This window comes from Patella vulgata, chromosome 7 (assembly GCF_932274485.2).
Source record: "Patella vulgata chromosome 7, xgPatVulg1.2, whole genome shotgun sequence".
NCBI classification, from domain to species: domain Eukaryota; kingdom Metazoa; phylum Mollusca; class Gastropoda; family Patellidae; genus Patella; species Patella vulgata.
In genome coordinates, this window is record NC_065885.2 from 36,425,498 (window position 1) to 36,446,743 (window position 21,246).

At 37.6% G+C, this 21,246-nt stretch overlaps 2 protein-coding genes across 4 annotated transcripts in view; one reads left to right on the forward strand and one right to left on the reverse strand.

Moving 5' to 3' along the window:
• On the reverse strand, positions 1-15,671 carry LOC126826861 (alpha-L-fucosidase). 3 transcript variants are annotated; one of them, XM_050555955.2, is made up of 9 exons: positions 15,385-15,662; positions 6,163-6,584; positions 5,493-5,599; positions 5,135-5,265; positions 4,516-4,649; positions 4,111-4,208; positions 3,072-3,204; positions 2,304-2,474; positions 1-1,922 (listed from the first exon to the last, which is right to left on the reverse strand). In XM_050555955.2, exons 2-9 carry the CDS (start codon positions 6,519-6,521, stop codon positions 1,679-1,681), a joined length of 1,377 nt encoding a protein of 458 aa, XP_050411912.2. In that variant the 5' UTR covers positions 6,522-6,584; positions 15,385-15,662; the 3' UTR covers positions 1-1,678. The 3 variants fall into 3 exon arrangements, with proteins under 3 accessions (XP_050411912.2, XP_050411913.2, XP_050411915.2); XM_050555956.2 differs by lacking the exon at positions 15,385-15,662 and adding an exon at positions 8,960-9,190; XM_050555958.2 differs by lacking the exon at positions 1-1,922 and having other exon boundaries at positions 2,300-2,474; positions 15,385-15,671.
• LOC126827989 (alpha-L-fucosidase-like) overlaps positions 14,901-21,246 on the forward strand; it is an 18,451-nt gene continuing 12,105 nt past the window's right edge. The window contains exon 1 of the mRNA XM_056102283.1: positions 14,901-15,072. Coding sequence (XP_055958258.1) covers positions 15,026-15,072 — 47 coding nt within the window. The 5' untranslated portion in view covers positions 14,901-15,025. The remainder of the gene's footprint in view (positions 15,073-21,246) is intronic.

Sequence of the window (21,246 nt, forward strand, 5' to 3'; positions counted from 1 at the left end):
TCATGTTAGGATTTTTTTTATTAATTCAACTTTATTACAAATATAAATAATGTATTTTAACAAAGAGAAGAAAGAAATTAACCAATTTCTGCAGCTCTGTTTGAACTGCAGTGAACACTGAATTAAATAATAAACGGAACAAAAGTCAGTTTAGGACATTTCAGTTGCATGAAATGTATCATGCATTCGTTGACGAATCATAAGTATGAATGCTAATCCCTGGGTAGCGCAGATGTCAAGTCTTGCAATTTTTTAAATTTCGTGGACGTCCGCGCGCGAAAAGCGGTGGACATTCTAAAGCGTTTTCAATCGGTACTCCTTAGCCTTTTTTTCTGTGGAAGTTCATCATATTCGTCCCTATGACATAACTTCTAATGAAGCACACCATTCGGTTGATACTATAAGGCACTTAGATTTGTACCAAGAGGATGACCAATGTTACTGCCCGGTCTGCTAGATCTATACAGATTTAACCCCGAAAAAACTTTGAAGAAGGTATAGTCTTCTTCATGATATCCACATAATTAGCAGGACCGTATATTTCTTTTTTGGAAATTGATCTTTCAATGGTAGCGTGAAATGAGTCCACTTTTAGGGGACTCTATAGTTTGCAATTTCTTTAAATTTAAAAAAAAACATTCACATATATTACTGTTAAACCATGATCATTGTTAAGTTCGAATTTCGTGAAAATCGGACTGAAACTTCCTCTCAAAATGGCTCTCACCTGTACACAAGTGGGGAAAGGCATTTAATATATACCAAGATTGTGGACCCTGTAGAGGCCACTGTTTTGTCGACGTTGGATGACAATTCAAATATGTGTGCATGAGACCTTCCGTTCCGGAGTTATACCCCTGCTTTTTATGCAAATTCCACATTTTTTGTCCGATTGAGATGAAACTTACCGTATATGTTAGGGATCAAACGATCTCGGAGATATTTGATTTTGGTGTGCATCAGATGTTCCGATCCAGTTTGCGATCAACAGATCTCGGATGGGTGCGATTTCGGTGAGTAAATCGTTATGCAATATCAGTCTGATCTCAAATAAGAACTCATCACCTCTAATTTAACATTTTCGTGTTTCTAAGCAACCTGTAATTTCACATGAAATATATATGACAAAGCCTCCTTATTTACACAATTATTATACAATATTCCAGTTTTAAACTGTTAAAGATTACACATATTTATACATCTAAGTGCTTATTAAAAAACGTATATGGGAATATTACTTCAAACTTAAGGTTATAAATTTTAATGATTTGAAATGGTAATGAATCAGCGGTGTATCAAATTTGGAATTTCCAAAATTGATATAAATAATACACACGTTTGCATTAATTGAACATCATAATTTTCTCTATTATTTAGTTTTTGTAGTTAGTCTAACAAATCTGAGTGACAAATACCACATTCTACTTTCAGAAGGAAAAAAATATATAATGGAAGTTAACTACTATACAGAATTTGAAAAGATATGGAATCAGGCCATATTGTATGCATGGCATGGTCTCTTTGCATTTTTTTTTAAATAAAATAAACTTGTTTGTTTACAAAATAATACAATATTTATGTATCAAAAACAATATAGAAACAATATTTAAAGTCATAAGACGTATACATTAAGTACGATTTCATATCATAATATACACTATGCTAACTATAACAGTACTTAATAACCCAAATTGCTAAATTTGAAAGTCCATGCAAATTTACAGGGCATTTTATTAAATGGAATAGGGGGAATCGCGATGTCAATTCCTCTGTCCATTCGTGGTTTCCATGAAAAGGTGCCTGGGTATCCAAGTAGTTCTACAGTTGTGCTTGAAGTTGTAACTGGTGCCCCTAAGCTTAAAGTTGATCCAACCGGCCAATCCAGGACAAAGGCATATACATTCATCGGCTGCATGGTGTACCTTAAATTATATAATAATTGTAACTATTTCATGAATCTATTTGGACAATTTGGAAGACAAGCAATGTATGTCGTTGTAATGTCCAGGACGAAGATAAAAATACGTATATTAACCCACTTAATCTTCCGAAATATAAAAGAACTTCCCTCATTACTAACTGCCCCAGGCCATATCATTAACCTTTCTACGAGGGATGAATGGTTTAATGAAATGCCTTATAATATCTTCTTACACTACGTTCAGTTTTGTATATATTATTCAGTTGCCCAACGGAAGTAACTGAACAAATATTAAGTAAAATCTCATTTTTTCTGTTCCATCAGCAAACCAGATCACAGCTTTGGAATACATTCTGAAATTTCTCAAAGCATATTTACTTACCACACATTAGGAGTAAGTGTATCATTCTGGTATATCCAGGGCCGAGAACCTCGTATACCTTCATTATTTACAAACTTCCATGCACCAATGTCTAATAATCTCTCTTGAAAAATGGGAGTTATTGTTCCTTCTTTCGTTGGACCAACATTCATTAACATGTTACCTCCACAACTATATAAAACAATATTAATTGAAATAAATAATCACACACACTGCTTTAAAACATCCGTCATCTGATCTATTGAAATAGCATGCAGACACAACGGCACAACTAGCAAATGAAATTGGGTTTACGACCCTACTTTAAAAAGAATTTGCTCTGTTGACGTGTGGAAATGCGGTTCTTAGTGCAACTAATAAACGTCTCAAAATTGTCAAGTTACTTTTGAAAGAGTATCGTACTTTCAGATACAGCTATGCCCCTTATTCAAATATTTTCTATGTTTGATTTTATTGGCAGTAAAATGTAAAAAGTGACACTGTTTAAAATGTAATAATACAAACTTTACTCGAAATGCGAAAACACGTTAGGTAGTAAAAATTTTGAATGTTTCACAAATATATTACAGAAATGTTTGGAAACACGGGTATTCCTTTTGAAAAATTTATAGAATTTTATTTTGTTTAAATTTCATAATAAGTTTCTATAAATTTTGAAATACCTATGTTGGGACAACTAGCTATTCACCTGCTTCAGAAATATATCACAGAGATTTGGTAACACAAAAAGATCATTTAGGAAGACGTTACTATTTATTTTGACCATACCTGACAGTTTCTATAAATGTATCAATTAACTGTTTGCTGGTTAGGAAATCTGTTAATGGCGCATCACGTCTGAAACCCCACGCTTTACTATCTATAGTCATGGCATTTTCCCATTTTCTTTTGATCAAAACTCCTGTGAAAATAGACGAAGGCTTGCAATAACAAGTATTCATCAATGATATTATTACAATGTTAATTACAAGCCAGCATAACACATTACTTAATATCTTCAATGAGTATACCTTTCCACATATAAACATACTGAAGATGACCCATTAAAAAAATATCGAGATCTTAGGACGATTTTCTTGGATAGATATTTGTTATTTGGAAGCAAATTGGTGACTAATTTGTAGGAATGGTGGATATCGATATTTAAATTGGCATTATTTCAAGTTTTGAGTATATATATAAATATATTTAGTATTCTTGTCTTTAATCCGGACACGTTTATTACATCCGAGGACTATCCCTTCCCTGGGTACACTCCAGAAGATCTCATTGCCACAAGAGAATCCCTGCATTCAGGAGACAATATTTTGTTTTAACAATTTGACAGACTTGTGTATAACACTCACAATACAACACATGTCGCATATTAAAGTAGATTTAAACGATAGGAGCAACTATTAGTGTTTAATCGGCTGATAACCGAGTAAATGATAACACAATATCACAATAACACAATAAATCGTCTGTTCTGTCAAAATAGGGACAACTATCTCATGGAAGTTTATTACTGAACTAATTTATTCACAAATTACCCATTTTGAGGCAGGCAGACATTTAAGGCAGGCAGACAGGCGGGCAAGCAGAGATGGGGTTTAACGCCAAATCAATACAAACTATGTAATTTCGAAATTATATCCAGCCAGGGACCACAGGAAGGGATCTCCTAGAAGGTGGCTATCGAGACCACATAAAGGTATCTTCCAGAGGTTGCCTAGACAGAAATCATAGGAAGGGATCACACTACGGTGTGCTATCTAGATATAGAGGCCATAGGAAGGGATCTTCCAGGGGTAGGTTATCGTTATACCTGGTTGATATCTATCTGAACACGTTATGTAGCCACCGTGTTTGCATAATGAATCATTACCCCATCTATCGTTGATTACTATGGTATCTTTAACAGGACTGTTGAAAAAAGAATAAACATTACATAATCAATTTTAAAAAGTATCAAAATTTAACATTGTTATTGAGATTCGTAAGAAAAAGACGAAAAGACATGTTCAAGAAATTTCTCTTATTATGGAGAGTGTGTGGTACAATTGCTTGACAACAAAGGAAAATCTGAATATAATGAACAAAGAGAACTTTGAAGAGTTTTGACACATTCTGGAATATGGCAGCAAACTAGACAATATAATTTGTACACCGATTTCTATAGCGCCAATGTCATTCAAGCTATAAATGCACTTTACTGATTGCAATACCTCACCTGTCATTGTACAGCCATGCTATAAATTCTTTAGATTGCCAATAGTCACTTGATGCTTCCCAATCTCCATCAGACCAAATAACTTCAGGTTTATATTTATTCACTATTTCATACAATTCAGGCATCGTCTTGTCCTACAAAATATCCACCAATGAAACTAAAAGATGGAACCAAACGGATTCTTAAATTTTTAAATTATTAATATCAAATTTCTAATCAGATTTATATTCTACAGTGATTATTTTGTGGGTATAAAGTTTATTTATCATACAATGGTAGTTGGGATTTAATATTTAGGAAAAAGAAACTACTGTCCTACACATTTAACCAGAAAATAGTGGTAGATGCTGTGCATGGGACAAGGAATGCTTACTCTTTCCAGAACATCTGATACCCCTTTTCACATAGCCCTTGTTTTTTTTAGCCACTTGGGTTGCGACCCTGTTGGTGGCCTTTGACTTCTGAAATCAAGGTCCAAGTTGTTCTGCACGAAAAGGGTAGTCTTATCTTCTTACCCAGAACACCAGATACCATTTCTGGTTTGAGGAGTTTACAAAGCTGCATATAATTCTTATATTCTATTGACATTATGTACACATGTATTTATTATTTCACTTACATTTACAAAATTCTGTGTTGTGTAACCATTAGCTTTATCTTGTAGATAAAGAGGATGAAACCATTCATACAAGGAATGGTATAGACCAAAATGCAGCTTTGTTTTATTTCTAATAGCATTTGCTAATTCTCCTGAAAAGAAAATAACATGACATGGGGGCATTCTGACACTAACGAGATAATTTTTGCTAAGAAGATGAGAGGAAAATGATTCAATAGAGCGACTTGAATTTGGAATAACCACATGACAAAATCAACATAAAATGTACCAAAATTTAATATTTGAAATAATATTCATTTATTGTCTTCTATAATTAAATGTCATACAGTGAATTACTTCATAATGACACGATACTAACCTACAACATCTCTTTTAGGACCGACGTCCATGGAATTCCAATTAAATGAATATTTAGATGGCCAGTTACAGAAGCCTTCGTGATGTTTAGAAGTTAGTGCGATGTATCTGAAATTGATTTAAATATATTTGGTGTAATAATAACCGGACGGAAATATATCTGAGAAATAATACTAAAGTCTCTTACGCCAATATGGTGACCGCAAACGACCATATCCTACCGCCTCCTTCGCCATCTAACCTTCTCCCTCGCCATCTGACTTACAGTTAAATTCGTATCTTGGTCTTCGCATATTTCCCTTCGCTACTTTGTAGTTTCCCATTTGCATCCTCGCATTCGGTCTATATTGCTGAAAGGCAGTCGTATCTATGCATCTGCGAAGATAATAGATGACTGTTTTCAGCCATTATATTAAAGGAATAGAGGAACTATGTAGAAGTTATAAGACAAAATAGTATTGCTCATGGTTACAAAATCATCTAATAAAAGCAGTACAATGGGATTTAACTATTTACCATAGAGTTTTAGATTTACCAGGGAACGAAACTATTAAAAGATTTGCTGAAAAACAAAAACGAAACCTTTTAAATCGCCAACGCGCTATACTAAATCGTATTTTTTAATATAAAAAAACATCTTGAAGAAAATATAGGAAGAATAGTATACTCACTCAGCCCCCGATAAAGCAAATATATTCGCCCATTCATCAGCATTAAAAAATTCCATCGTCAGTTGTGATGCAAAGTCAGCATAAGTAAATTCTGGGCCATAATTATTGGTCATGAAATCAATGAAAATCTTCTCTTTTAGTGCCTTCCAGTAATACCACATCCAAGCAGTAGACCCATTAGGATTCCATGATGGCACAGCAAACACTCCAAAATGAATAAATATACCTAACTTAACTTCATCATACCAAGCTGGAATGGGTCTGCTGTCAATAGATTCCCATGTAGGTTCATAACGAACTGCAAAAGCACAGCTACACAATGTCAGTAAAACTAAGCTGAGATCTACTTTAGATAACATTTTGAAGTACAATGTTTTTATTTATAAGTAGGAATGTTCATCCGTATATGCAAGTACTTGCAGCTGAAAATATAATATCTGAATATTAATATCTGAAAAACACACCTGTTGTGATGGTAATACTGCGACAATGACAAAATGATCCCACAGCTTCTATCCCTTACGATCACTAGTGCATTTTGAAAAGTGATTTACAAAATAAATGGAGCAGTTAACAAATTTTAATGTTCAAGCTAAGTATTACGCGTGGACATAGACGGAGGGGGGTCCAATTCCGATGTAACATAATTGGAGATTTACGCTAGAAAAATTATAAGTTATGTAAATAAGAGAACAGACTGACATAAAAGTTCTGTTTAGTTCAAACGTAATTAATTGTTTGCAAATTCGTGATTAGGGCATTGTTTTCGTGGCCCATTTAGAGTCAAAGTCACATTAGAATTATAAACTACATCAGTCAATCTTGTTGACAGTTCCATATTTGGCGAATTGTTACGTCATTGGGTGTAATTAACCAATCACCTAATTAATACGAGAAATCGGGAAATAGTCGAAATGATAAAAAAAAAACTTGTCTGCGATATCACCCTAGGTGGAAGCGGACGTAAAATCTCCACTAGAAGAAGAATATAAAAGGCCAAAATAAAGCTTAGCAGATTGTGTCTGCGATATCACTCAAGGTGGAAGCTGACGTTACCCCCAAGGAACGAACGCACGATCTTAGCAGATTAGATGCCTATTGAGATTCTGAGAAGACAATGACAGGGTGTTTTCCAGAAGTCTAGCCACGCAGGGAAGACCTAGCTGACTGGGTTGAGAGAATGAAAGATCTATGAGTTTTATAAAACTGATAAAACAACACATGGTACGGTTGACTACACCGACAACTACCTTTATACTTTAACAACATTACTGTATAAGCTTGATAACGTTGAGAGAATAGACTTTGAAACGTCGCTCAAATAAATAAGTAGCTGTTTTTCCATAAGTATGTGTTATAGTTTAACATATGGTACGGTGATCATACAACATATATTTCATGTTGATAACTACGTCGGGGTCTTCCAAAATAAATAACTGTGCACAGTAAGGCTGACAGGGTCGTATCATAGAACGGGCTTTAGAGGCTGCAGCAGGGACCATCGCCTGCATAGATTAACCTGAAGGGTTATTTCAATAGTAAATACTGAAAAGTATTTTATTTTTGGAGAAATTTATTTGAAAGAATTACTTATAAAAAAAACATTTTTGAAAATATCACTTTGGGGGCAGGGAGGGCGGGATCTCACAGTACCTGTAGCCTATGAGCCGACAAAAATTTAATCCAGATGTGATGATGAAATGCAAGTGAAGAATAGCGATTTGCATTTATACTAGTAACTATAAACATATACCCGTAAGACAAACCGGCCGCATCCCCTTCATAGCCAACGCTAACGAATATACAGACACCGAATTCAATGCACTATACGTACAATACGATGGACTGAAAAAAAGATAACGAAACATCCTGGCCTTTGCGCACTGATGAATAATGAGTCACGCAATGCTCTTGACGTAGGTGGATGTGCCACACTACTAGACACACGGAGGCCCTTGTCCTGAAATCAAGGGAGCACTTTTCTCCGTTTAGGTGGCTCTTTTCGGGGCCCAAAGTCAGTGTGGTGGTGGTGTTAGTGTGTGGGTGTGAGTGGAGGTGAGTGTGGGTGTGTGTGTGGGGCGGGGGGGGGGGGGGTAGGGTAATATCAAGTTTTCTCCTCGGATTCTTATAGTTTTATTTTAGGGATTTTCAAAAACAATTCGGCGCCTCCGTTATCATCTGTTTCTGCCCTACTCCTTGTCACATACAAACTTGCACTTAGTATTAGACCACATTCGCATTTTATTTAAAGGGCTAAATTGACTATATCGCTGGATTAGGACCTCACACGACCTTCATATGGAGTTGGGATTGGGAGGCGGGGCGGGGCGGGGCGTGTAGAATGGCTAGCGTGTGTGCCTTGTAACATAAAGTCTGTTATTGAGTCAACTGGCGTGGTTTTGATTCCCCGGGTGTACGTGACAAGGGGTAGGGTCACCTGTCCAACCTCGTGCAAGCGAATTATTGAAATAAAATTTGAGCAATTAGTCCTGAAATGATTTAGTTTGTGTCGAGTAGACGTTAACACCCCCCACCTCTCTCTCTCTCTCTCTCTCTCTCTCTCTCGATTTACAGCATCCGCCAGACAATACTCAAAAAACATTATATAGAATCTTTTAGTTAATCTTGTTTCGGTAGTCAAGTTGGACATTAAACCTCATTTCGTTTCGGCAAGTATCAACATTGTTTCGGTTACTTTCGGTAGATATTGGTAAATTATACACCGAATGTAAATAAGCAATCATAAAGTAATACAAAGAAAACTTGTAATTGTGGAAGCCCCACCTGTGTAACTAACCTGAAGCCTATTCTTGTTTCAGTAGCACTCGACAGAAGCCACATAAAGTCACAAAGGCTGCGTCTGTTCTCGCTATGAAGCTTAATACGCTACCGTTATTGTCCGGAATGTAGTAGAATAGCCACAGTGAATATGGGTATGTACATATGAACTAGACCTGATAAAATTGGTCACACGTCTCCACTTTGTAATGCAACAAACCTTAAAGCGTTTTACACCTTGGTTTATGCACAGAAATATAAATATCAATAGTATGTCATGTGATCCGTTTTAGTCATATCACATGACATGCTGATGTGTACACATTGATCGACTGTATAGTATTTCCTCTATGTTATTTTATATTTGCTTTTGATACTGAACAATAAGGTAATCGCATTGGGCGCAATATAACAAACTATTTAGCACGTGAATCTTACGCATATACAGTCCTGAATTAACAATAAAAACAGCAATCCAACAATATATAATAAACATATTAATATAAAGGGAGAGAGAAATGGGCTTTAACGTCCACTTGACACAACTAGGTCATTTCGAGACTAACACATTGTTCAATTTTATTTCAATAATTCGCTTGCGCGTAGGAGTGGTAGGAGAAAACCCACGGGGTTAGGAAAGGTCGAAACGACGGCACTTTACTCAGTGACATACATTATGATCTAAAGAATATTGATAATAATGATTTAACAAAAAATGACTACTTTATTGTCAATAATAACGTCCCTTCCAACATACAAAAATGTCATTCAAATTAATACCATGAACCCCAAAATATATGAACCCCAAAGAATATATAATTGCGTTAGATGGAAAGTATACGATTGTAGGGCATTTGCACTTCATATAGATATACTCACTTCTAATATTTCACAGGATATCCGTTGACACTGGTTGGAGTGTGTACATCAAACGCCAAAATATTAAATGATGTGGTCTATATATTAGAGTGTGGCGGGCCCTGGATACGGCGGCGTAAAGGTGAGGGTTGAGGGTCCACCCCCCACACCCCCAGGAAAAAGGTAGTCGATCTCAAAAAAATAGTGCAGTCGGTCTCAACATTATGCATCGGCGACTGAATGAATGCCAAAATAGAAGGGAAAAAACCCAAATACTTATTATATGTATGAATATATCTGTTTACGATATCACAATACGCGCCAAAGGTTCAAGTACGTTTCATGTATGGAGGTATTAAGGCGTTGCCTTTAAATTAGGCGATATTATAAATACAATTGGGTTATTTGCGGATGATAATCAATATTAGTAAAGAATTTATAAATTATATAATGCTGAACTTATGAACCCCAAACGTCGGACCCCGGTCTCCATAAGATAATCCTCAATTAAACTACCTTTTGAAGTTTTCTATACGTTTAGTTTTTATCCGCCCACGTGGAACTATGGTCGTATATTGCCGTCACATCGTCTGTTTATTTCGTCTAGAGTTATGGCCCATATTTTACTTTGTTGAACCTTGTGAACGCCCTAATATCAAAAGTCATTATCTAATCTGTATGAAATTTATCTGCATCATTTAGATTAGTGAAACGAAGAAGACTACTGAATTTCAGCAATTTCGGTTAATTTTTTCTGGAGAACGAGAAAGAGAGAGAACGAGAGAGAGGGATGGGTTTAACGTCCATTCGACACGAACTAGGTTTCGGAACTAACACATGGTTCAATTTTATTTCAATAATTCGCTTTCGAGTAGGGGTCTTTAACAGTAGGAGGAAACCGGAGGACCCGGAGAAAACAGGCGGCCCTACTATTTGTCACGGACCTTGTTTTACTTTTTTGAACTTGTGAATGTTTGAAAGACAAAAGTTATCTTTATATTCCTTAAGCTCTAAAACAAACGAAACTAAAATACTGCGAATTTTATTACCAAAGACGTTTATATGGCCACTTCAATCACAGTGCCAGAAATATTCATCATAAACCTCGCGGGCAGCATTATTCAGCATAAACCTAGCGGACATCGTGGGTTGCACCTTTGCAAAATTCTTAATAAATAACGAGAATTCCCATGCGTACTAAGTGCTCAATTTTACTCATGTTATAAGTGTTTTTTGACCATCAGATTTCTGAAAAATCCTTCCCCAAGGTCCAGGAAATGGCATTTCAAGGAATCTTGATTCAAAACTTTCCCCGAGGGGCTACATGCCCCCCTCCCAAAGAGCTCACACATGCCCCCCCCCCCCCCCAACAAAATCGATATACACGCCCCTGGCTGAATATTTGGATAGGATGGAGAGAGGCCAAAGGCGTCAGCCAGTCGGGCAGTAGGGTTGGGGGCGGCGGGGGAGGGGGTGGAAGCTGTCCCCTAACTTTTGGGCAAACTGACTATTAGGGCAGGCGGCCGCGGTTAAAGTGAAAATAAAAATCATTATTTCATCTAGTCGGCAAAATAAAGTGTACAACTACAACCACTAACTTTCCCCCACTAACTTTCGGGTAATCTGACTTTTCTGGCAGACAGCCGCGGGTACAGTGCAAACAAAAATTATTATTTCATTTAGTTGGCAAAATAAAGTGCCTGAAATCTGACAAAACACTAATTTTACTTTTCGGTAAATACCTATATTTGGGCTAATGTGGTCCTCAAGATGCGAAGAAGAAATATTGTCCTTTAAGGGGCATTGGTTGTTATAACTTTTTGAAAGTCTAGTCTAAATCCGCCCATTTACTTTTGTCGAGGTTATTTCGTCTGTCGACTAAATCTTGTAAACGCTCTACCCGACAGGTAATAACGAAAAAGACTTTTGAGTTACATATCAATTACCTCAGTCATGCATTGCACTCTTCAGATTGCTTGACAAGATCATGTTGGTTTTTGTTCACAGTATCACATTTTTGTAGGTGAATTGGCAGCATCTATTAAAACCAACACCTCTATTCATTTTGGTATTTATCACTCTCTGTATGAATGGTTCAATCCATTGTTCATACAAGATAAAAAGAGTAATTTTACAACACAAAATTTTGTTAAAGTAAGCCTTATTCTTGTTTTTTATATGCAAATTATTTAGCATCGATTTTCATTAAATGAGTAACACATTTTTCATCTGTCACCATCTATGAGTACCCAGTGGGCAGCCGAATGAATAAAATGCAAATATTCTAAATGACTAATCTTCCTCCTGTGACCGCTAGCTACCGATTAATACCTTGCTAAGTTAATGAGATCTAATACATCCTTGCGAAATTACCAATATAATTATTTTTTCAAATCAATGACAGTCGATGTTTAAAATTGTCTGTATTACATTTTATAATCAGAAATATATATTTGCACTAAAACAAATGTTATATTCCTAAATAGTTGTTAGGGCCAGTTGTACGCCTTTTATTGAAGTATTCGATCTGTTAAAACAATAAACCTTATAGAGCAGGAGCCCAGGGGGTCAACCTAGCTGAAAATTGTACTAGTGTTCACCTATATGGTATTAATGCATGCATATCTGGTATCATCAGAATGTAAGTCTGCCGGGTATCTAGTGGTGGGTGTGGCTGTGAGGGCTGCGATTCTGGGTATGAATTCTTGGGCTAGATTAGCTCAAAAGTGTACCACATGAAAATGGTACAGCAGTGTACCTTACATCTTCAAGTATTACAAACACACTCTGACAGACATTTCTAGTGGTGGGGTTCCCCCGACAGAGTTATGTAATTGCCAGACCACAGCTAGGCTAGATTAGCTGAAATCTGTACCACTTAAAACTGCTTGGAAGTTGTTCAGCACCACCACAGGAACCAAGAATGATCACTGCGAGACAATTTGTGCGGTGGGTTACCCTGACAGACACGACGAAAATACCACGCCCCCCCCCCCTCCAACTAAAAGTGCTTGGAAGTTGTTCAGCACCACCACATGGATCATGAATTACAAGTGCCAGACAGATATTGCGGTGGGGTACCCCTGAAAGAAACGCCCAAAATGCTCCGTCCCGCAACTAGGCTGGATTAGCTGAAATATGTACCACTTATAACTGCTTTGGTGTTGTTCAGCACCACCAGATCAATCATGAATGATCACTGTCAAACCGATTGTACGGTGGGTTACCCCTAACAGACACGCACAAAATAACACGCCTCGCAATTAGGCTAGAGTAGCTGAAGTGTGTACCACTTAAAACGGCTTGGAAATTGTTCAGCACCCCAGGGATCACACTGCCCATTGCTAGAGAATTTGTTTGGTGGGGTTCTCCCTTAAGACACAACAGCCAAGCGCCCCCTCCCAAAAATTTGGCTTTATCAGCTGGGTCAGACTTATTGAGAATTCTGGGTATTACATATTTTCACGATCACTAGTACAATATGGAAAGTGATTAACAAAATAAATGGAGCAGTTAACAAATTCCGATGTAATATAATTGGAGATTTATGCTAGAAGAATTATAAGTTATGTAAATAAGAGAACAGTCTGACATAAATGTTTTTTTTTTGGTTTTTTTTCTTTATAAACAATATTTTATTTGATTTTAGGATTGGGAAACAGGCAAAGCCTATATAATCCCTGTTTAGTTCAAACGTAATAAATTGTTTGCAAATTCGTGCTTAGGACATTGTTTTCGTGACTCATTTTAAGTCGAAGTCGCATTAGAATTATAAACTATATCAGTCAATCTTGTTGACAATTCCATATTTGGCGAATTCTTACGTCATTGGGTGTAATTAACCAATCACCTAATTAATACGAGAACTCGGGGAATAGTCGAAATGATAAAAAAAAACTTGTCTGCGATATCACCTTAGGTGGAAGCGGACGTAAAATCTCCACTAGAAGAAGAATATAAAAGGCCAAAATAAAGCTTAGCAGATTGTGTCTGCGATATCACCCAAGGTGGAAGCTGAAGTTACCCTGAGGAACGAACGCACGAACTTAGCAGATTATGCCATTGAAATTCTGAGAAGACCATGACGGAATGTTTTCCAGAAGTCTAGCCACGCAGGCAAAACCTAGCTGACTGGGTTGAGAGAATGAAAGATCTATGAGTTTTATGTAAACTGATAAAACAACATATGGTACGGTTGACTACACCGACAACTACCTTTATACTTTAACAACACGGAATATGGTACAGTGATCATACAACATATATTTCATGTTGATAACTGCGTCGGGGTCTTCCAAAATAAATAACTGTGCATAGTAAGGTTGACAGGGTCGGATCATGGAACGGGCTTTAGGGGCTGCAGCAGGGGCCATCACCTGCATAGATTAACTGAAAGGTTATTTCAATAGTAAATACTGAAGAAAAGTATTTTATTTTTGGAGAAATTTATTTGAAAGAATTACTTGTAAAAATAGACATTTATGAAAATAAAAATTATCACTTGGGGGTCGGGGGTGGGGTGGAGCCGGGTCTCACAGTACCTGTAGCATAGGAGTTGACACCAATTTAATCCAGATCCGATGATGAAATGCAAGTGATTAGTGATTTGCATTGATACTAGTAAGTGTGTCAACTATAAACATATACCCGTAAGGCAAACCGGCCGCAAGTAAGCATCCCCAACATAGCCAACGCTAACGAATATACAGACACCGAATTCAATGCACTTTACCTACGTAAAGTAAAATAAAAATGTACCTCAACCATTTAAAACACATGACGAATTATTACATAAAATCTATTAAACAGAAAAACACATTTTATCAAATGATATCATTTAATTATCTTGTATTACTTTATTAAATTTAAAGTATTTATTTATTCTCAGCAGATTTTAAATATCTTATAAAGGTCAATATCATATGTTGTTCAATTTTATAGATTTTGTGTAATTATCGTTCATGTATGTTGAATAAAAAAATCTTTAGTGGTATCAGATAGCAAGTTTAGGCCGTTAATTGATGTACAGCACGAATTTTCGTTTACGTTAAAAATTTTAGTCCTAAATTTGGAATATTGGCTGAGCACTGCTATGAACCAGTCTGCGCAAGCGTCAGTTTACAATGGCCGTCGGATTCAAATGAATGTTGTTTATGTTTATGAAGCGCACAATTCTACATGAAAATAGTGTTGGATTATTATAAATTTGTGTCGGATGTGACAGGAAATGATTCCTGTTGGTGATCAAAGAAGAATCACGGTGAAAAATAGACGGTGAGGATTCTAAAATAGCCTTAGAACGGAGATGTCGGAAAGCTTTATTTTCATATTAGTTGTCATTAGATCTCACCAGTAACGAAGAGAGCAGGGCTCCAAGACTTAAGAATTGGTTTCTAAAGTAACTAAGTAAAGTCCAGTTTGTTCAGAACAGTAGGACGTTTTAACGTTTCGTTTCGGCAAGTATCAACATTGTTTCGGTTACTTTCCGTAGATAGTGCAAATTATATACCGAATGTAAATAAGCAAGCATAAAGTAATACAAAGAAAACTTGTTGTAATTGTGGAAGCCACACCTGTGCAACTAACCTGTATTCTTGTTTCGGTAGCACTCGACAGAAGCCCCACAAACCCTGCGTCTGCTCTACCTTGAAGCTTAATACGTTGCAGTTATTGTCCGGAATGTAGTAGAATAGCCACAGTGAATATGGGTATGCACATATGAACTAGACCTGATAAAATTGGTCACGCGTCCCCACTTCGCAAAGCAACAAACCTTAAAGCGTTTTACACCTTGGTTGATGCACAGAAATATAAATATCAATAGTACGTCATGTGATCCGTTTATTCATATCACATGATATGTTGATGTATACATTGATCGACTGAATAGTATTTCCTCTTTGTTAGTTTATATTTGTACGAAGGCCCATTAGTGCCAAACAAAAATAAAAATTAATCCGTTTGAACGAATTGGTATATCGTTTGAACGAACTAATTATCTCGTTTGAACGAACTAATTATCTCGTTTGAACGAATTAATTATCTCGTTTGAACGAATTAGTATCTCGTTTGAACGAATTAACTATCTCGTTTGAACGAATTCGTATCTCGTTTGAACTAATTAATTATCTCGTTTAAACGAGTTAGTATCTCGTTTGAACGAATTAATTATCTCGTTTGGACGAATTAATTATCTCCTTTGAACGAATTAATTATCTCGTTTAAACGAATTAAGATTTCGATTGTACAGAAGCGTGGGAGGGACATGCAGAAATCGTGTTTTAAGTAAAGATATGTCATTTAATACGTAAGTTCTTTACTATTTCTAGCGTTACCGTTAGTCGAAGGAACTACATTTATGAGAATGAGACTTAGTATAGAATATGCTGGAAGTTGTCCACGTTTTAAAAGCCGAATATATTTAATGTTAGCCTGAATTAGCCACATCATCGTAGTGAAGTCATTATGCAAGAGCTAAATCTGCCTATTGTAGGTCTTTCTTTAGGCCTTAATTGTTATATAAATTATTCATTAGACATTTATTAACATATTTGAGTAGATCAGAACGGTTCGGCCATTTAATGATTTAATTGAAAAATGGTAAAGCGGGTTTAAGCCTCGAATAACCACTACGGTGGTTACATTCCGTTCATATTTTGTCAAACCTTCAAAGGCTGATATCGTCGCTCAGAATAAAGTAATTTAATGAAAATTTCAATATATTTATTTTGCATTATCTATTTTTGAACTATTATAGCAAGAACCACCAACTCTTTATCTAAATCTTACAATATCATGTTTATCACTTGTATTGGAAAATTCTTATTGCATCATTTGGCTTAGTAACCAATCAATATATACTCTTCAAAAAAAGTAGGGGATATTCAGAAACAATACAAAACTGCGGAAATACACTGCTGTTTTTATTAGAGGTAACCAGTGTATGTTAATAACAGGCCAATTGCCTACACATGAACATAAACAGTTCATATGGGCGGCTTATCTGACGGCCCCATTTTACTCGCAAAGAGATACCGTGAAAAGTGGAAATGGAAGTTTTTGATTTTTGTGTTAATAATGAGTACTTGCTCCACCGATCCTCAGACATTCATCAATTTGCCGTGGCATGCCCCTAATCAACCGTCCAATCACGATTTTGGGCAATCTGACCCACTCCCCTTGCCACGGCCAATTCTTGCAGTGTTGTCGGATAACGTTGACGTCGACGAACACGTCTCCCGATGAAAATAAACGTAACACACTAAAGCAAAGATACGCAAAACAGTAAATCTTGTGCAAGAACCGACAGGAATGCTAACATGGATAGATAAACCAGCACACGGCAGTTTTCATCAACCCTTCCTTGAAGTGTCAAATTTGACAATGACCTCCCCCCCCCCCCCGCCCGTGTATGGCGCTATTGCGTGTCGCATGTGCAGCTCAGTGGTTCTGTTGGTGCGATAAATATCACAACCTGCATAGGTATTTGCATTTCAATACCCCTTACTTTTTGGGGGGTTGGATGGCTGAATTTTTGTCGCGTGCATGAGCTGTATCATAAAGTCTGTCATTGAGTCGACTGGCGTGGTTTCGAATCCCCGGTTGTACGTGACAAGGAGTAGGGTCGCCTGTCCAACCTCGTGGGTTTTCTCCGGGTCCTCCGGTTTTCTCCCACTGCTAAAGACCCTACGCGCAAGCGAATTATTGAAATAAAATTAAATCCATATGTTAGTTCCGAAATGACCTAGTTTGTGTCGAGTGGACGTTAAACCCCATTTCTCTCTCTCTCTCCCTTACTTTTTTTGAAGAGTATATACTAAACAGCTAAAAAAAAAACCGTTAGTACGATTTCAAAATCAGAGAGGCACTTTAATCAAATCATTCTAGAAAACGACTTACTAAATGGATCAAAGCAATTTTTTGTGAACAGTATGTTGACACATTAGATATTAATTCATCACAATTCCAAGACATTACGAGAGGGTTTAGAGTCTGTACACAGTCTATACATCAGTATGTAGCGTGTACATGGAGTGGACCAGACGATTTATGAACGCCCTTGGCACCCAGAACCACACTCTCAGAAAAGCCTGGCGCAATCCATCGGCTGTGTTTGGTCTCGGTACGACGTTATTAAGTCTCCTCTGAATATCATCCCAAAGATGTTCAATCGAGTTTAAGTCCGGACTAAGGGCTGTCCAGTGCATAACGTTGACACCATTCTGCCGTAGAAAGTCCCTAGTAACTCTGGCGGTGTGGGCACGGGCGTTGTCATGCTGGAAAACGTTGTTTCGATGACATATGAAATGTGGTATGACGTGGGGTCTGGGAGCTTGATCGATGTAGCGCACTGCTGTGATTTTTTTTATAAGCAATATTTTATTCAGATTTGTATCTCAATAGGGATTGGGGAACGGACATAGCCTATATTAAACCTCTCCTCTCCCTGGACCAAGATTTTGGAACACCACAGGACCCACCCTCTGGTTCAGGCCGATTCCACCCCAAACCATTATGCTTGGACCTCACTATGAGTCTCGTTCCATGACACATTGGTCAGAGTAACGCTGGCCATGTCCACGCCATATTCTGGTCCTGCCATCTGCAGTTGATGCGCAATACCGACTCTCATATGTGAACAGAACAGTTATCAATTGCCTTTGTCACCAGTTCTGGTGTTGTTGGGCAAACTGTAGACGTTCACGTGGTAACCTTGTAGTAAATCTTGGTCTACCAGTTCGGGGGCGATCATCCGTAGTGTTGGTGGCCCGAAAGCGTTGCTGATGCCTGTAGATGGTCCGAACATTGACCTGGAAGTGTTTGGCAACGGCGTGGGCAGTATGGCCAGCGTCGAGTCTTCCAAGCGCCTGGTTCTTCTGAGCTGTCATGAGTGAATGATTCAACCAGGTATGGGGGTTTTATAGGGCTGGTCCCGGTGAACAGCACGTGAACATGAGTTACATGGAGAACACATTACCATCTCAGAAGTCAGGTTGTATTTTTGAGAACATTTCCTGGGTTCAATTCTCTGTTTGAGAAGGAGCCTTTTTGCTCAGGTAAAGTTGGAGATGAGGTAACAAATAAACAATAAAAAGATTTGACAAGTTTTATGCAATGCGTCTATTCAGAGTAACATACTAACCTGGCGTTTCTTTTGCTGCTTAGTGTACAGAATCAATTAAATTGAAATAAAAGTTCATCAAGGTTAAATATATGAATCTTTGGCATTTTAGCAGTGTAAATGTGACACTAAGGTGTTGTTAAATAGATGAATTAACTTTGACTTCGACGTTGTGTATATGATCAATTAACTCTGAAACACTTCGTTTTGATAGCCATGTTTATATATCAAATACAGAAAAATACAACATCAATGATAGTACATTGGGAGTTATTATAATATCTACAGTCTGAATTTAACAAGCATAGAACTCAGACCTAACGGCTGATACACTACATTGTCTCTACCCCAGCCTCGAACCAAAGGCTGAGAGTACGTTCTTCTAACGTCCTTCTGAGAATACCATTACTAAATGATGTCTGAAAATACCCTAGAGTCCTAAAGGTGGCAAGAGCCACACCCTTCTTGATAGTTCAGCCGATTCTTCTCTCCTGGCTTGTAAGCCGGGGCGGCTAACGGTATGTCTCACTAAGAAGCCCACATGATGTCTGATGGGAAATTCAACCCGGCTCTTTCTTATATAGACAGTATAGCTGCGTCAGCTATTAGGGAGGGGCAATTACCATTTTTGGGTAAGTGTTTCGTATATCACCGTTTTACGTCAACATTATTCTATTTAACTGGACTAATCTGTGCATGAGATGACTGGACGATAGTACCCTACTTTTAGCAATTGATGGTGGTAGGAACTGTCTGTGAGTTAGTCTAAGAAAGATGAATCTTGTAAAATACCTACTTAGCGTATTTGTCGTTGTCACCAAGTTGTTTAACAACTTCAATATATTAAACAGGGCACCTTTTTTAGAACTAAAATAACCCCAATAGTAATACATAAGAACCGGAGAACCCACGGAAAAGCCACGAGCAAAGACAGACGGCATTATTACTTATATTTGCGGGACCGAGCTTACATAACACGACTATTTAAATTGACAAATATTATTGTCCACCTATCAGTTATTATTAACGTATGTTCTTGACACCTTTCTATTTAAGATAAGACATAATGTAGATTTGTAGGGCATAAATGTAGAACATAAAGTTGAAAAATAAAACACTTTTATTTTCAAGGACACAATTATTTTCAATGTTTTCGGCTGGTATTTTCCATAACGCGCTAGAAGTTCACCCAAATGGCCACACTTCCTTGTGAACACTCTACAGACTACATCTATTATCCGATATTTATGAAATGGTGTTTACATTAGTTTGAGGAAGAATCCTAATTAATGTCCGTCAACTACTTCTAGAGTTATGACCCTTGTTTCACTTTGTTGAACTTTTTGAAAGCTCTAACGAAAAGGGTTATCACCTGATGTATATGCAATTTATATGCATTATTTAAATTAGAGAACCGAAGAAGTCTACTGAATTTCCACAATTTCCGTTAATTACTTCTGAAGTTATGGCCCGTGTTTCCCTTTGTAGAAACGTGTGCACGCTCAATATGTCAAAAGTTATCATCTGATCTGTATGAAAGTTATATGCATTATTATGCAGACCATCGACTAATCTTTGCTTTATGTGGATAATGCTGTAGGATGCAATTTATGTTAGTACCTGAAAACCAAAGAGCACATATGATACTTATTGTATCTTTCTATGTTTTTTGAATGGCATGAAATTTTACATATTAATCATCTATTGTGACTGTCGTTTGTCTGTCTGTTTGTCTGTCTGTTCGGGGTTGGCGGCTACACTAGGTCTGCCCCGAGTCTGAAATTTGGGATATAGGGGTAGCTCGGACCGGGGAGTAACATAGGCCAGGTGGCGTTAGTCTACCACTTCCGGTTTCGGAGTTATGACTCCCGAGCGAAGCCGGTCTGTTCAGGGTTGGCGGCTACACTAGGTCTGCCCCGAGCCTGAAATTTGAGGTATAGGGGTAGCTCGGACCGGGGAGTAACATAGGCCAGGTGGCGTTAGTCTACCACTTCCGGTTTCGGAGTTATGACCCCCGAGCGAAGCCGGGTATTTGTCTGTCTGTTCGGGGTTGGCGGCTACACTGGGTCTGCCCCGAGTCTGAAATTTGGGGTATAGGGGTAGCTCGGACCGGGGAGTAACATAGGCCAGGTGGTGTTAGTCTACCACTTCCGGTTTTAGAGTTATGACCCCCGAGCAAAGCCGGTCTGTTCGGGGTTGGCGGCTACACTAGGTCTGCCCCGAGTCTGAAATTTGGGGTATAGGGGTAGCTCGGACCGTGGAGTAACATAGGCCAGGTGGCGTTAGTCTACCACTTCCGGTTTCGGAGTTATGACCCCCGAACGAAG

What these genes read in the sequence shown, in the direction of transcription:
- LOC126826861 (XM_050555955.2), bottom strand. Translation starts at nt 6,521, where the DNA reads ATGTTATCTAAAGTAGATCTCAGCTTAGTTTTACTGACATTGTGTAGC. An exon ending in TCCTAAAAGAGATGTTGTAG is followed by an intron (nt 5,266 to 5,492) that starts GTTAGTATCGTG and finishes TTTTCTTTTCAG; the next exon opens with GAGAATTAGCAAATGCTATT. An exon ending in GCATGGCTGTACAATGACAG is followed by an intron (nt 4,209 to 4,515) that starts GTGAGGTATTGC and finishes TTTTTTCAACAG; the next exon opens with TCCTGTTAAAGATACCATAG.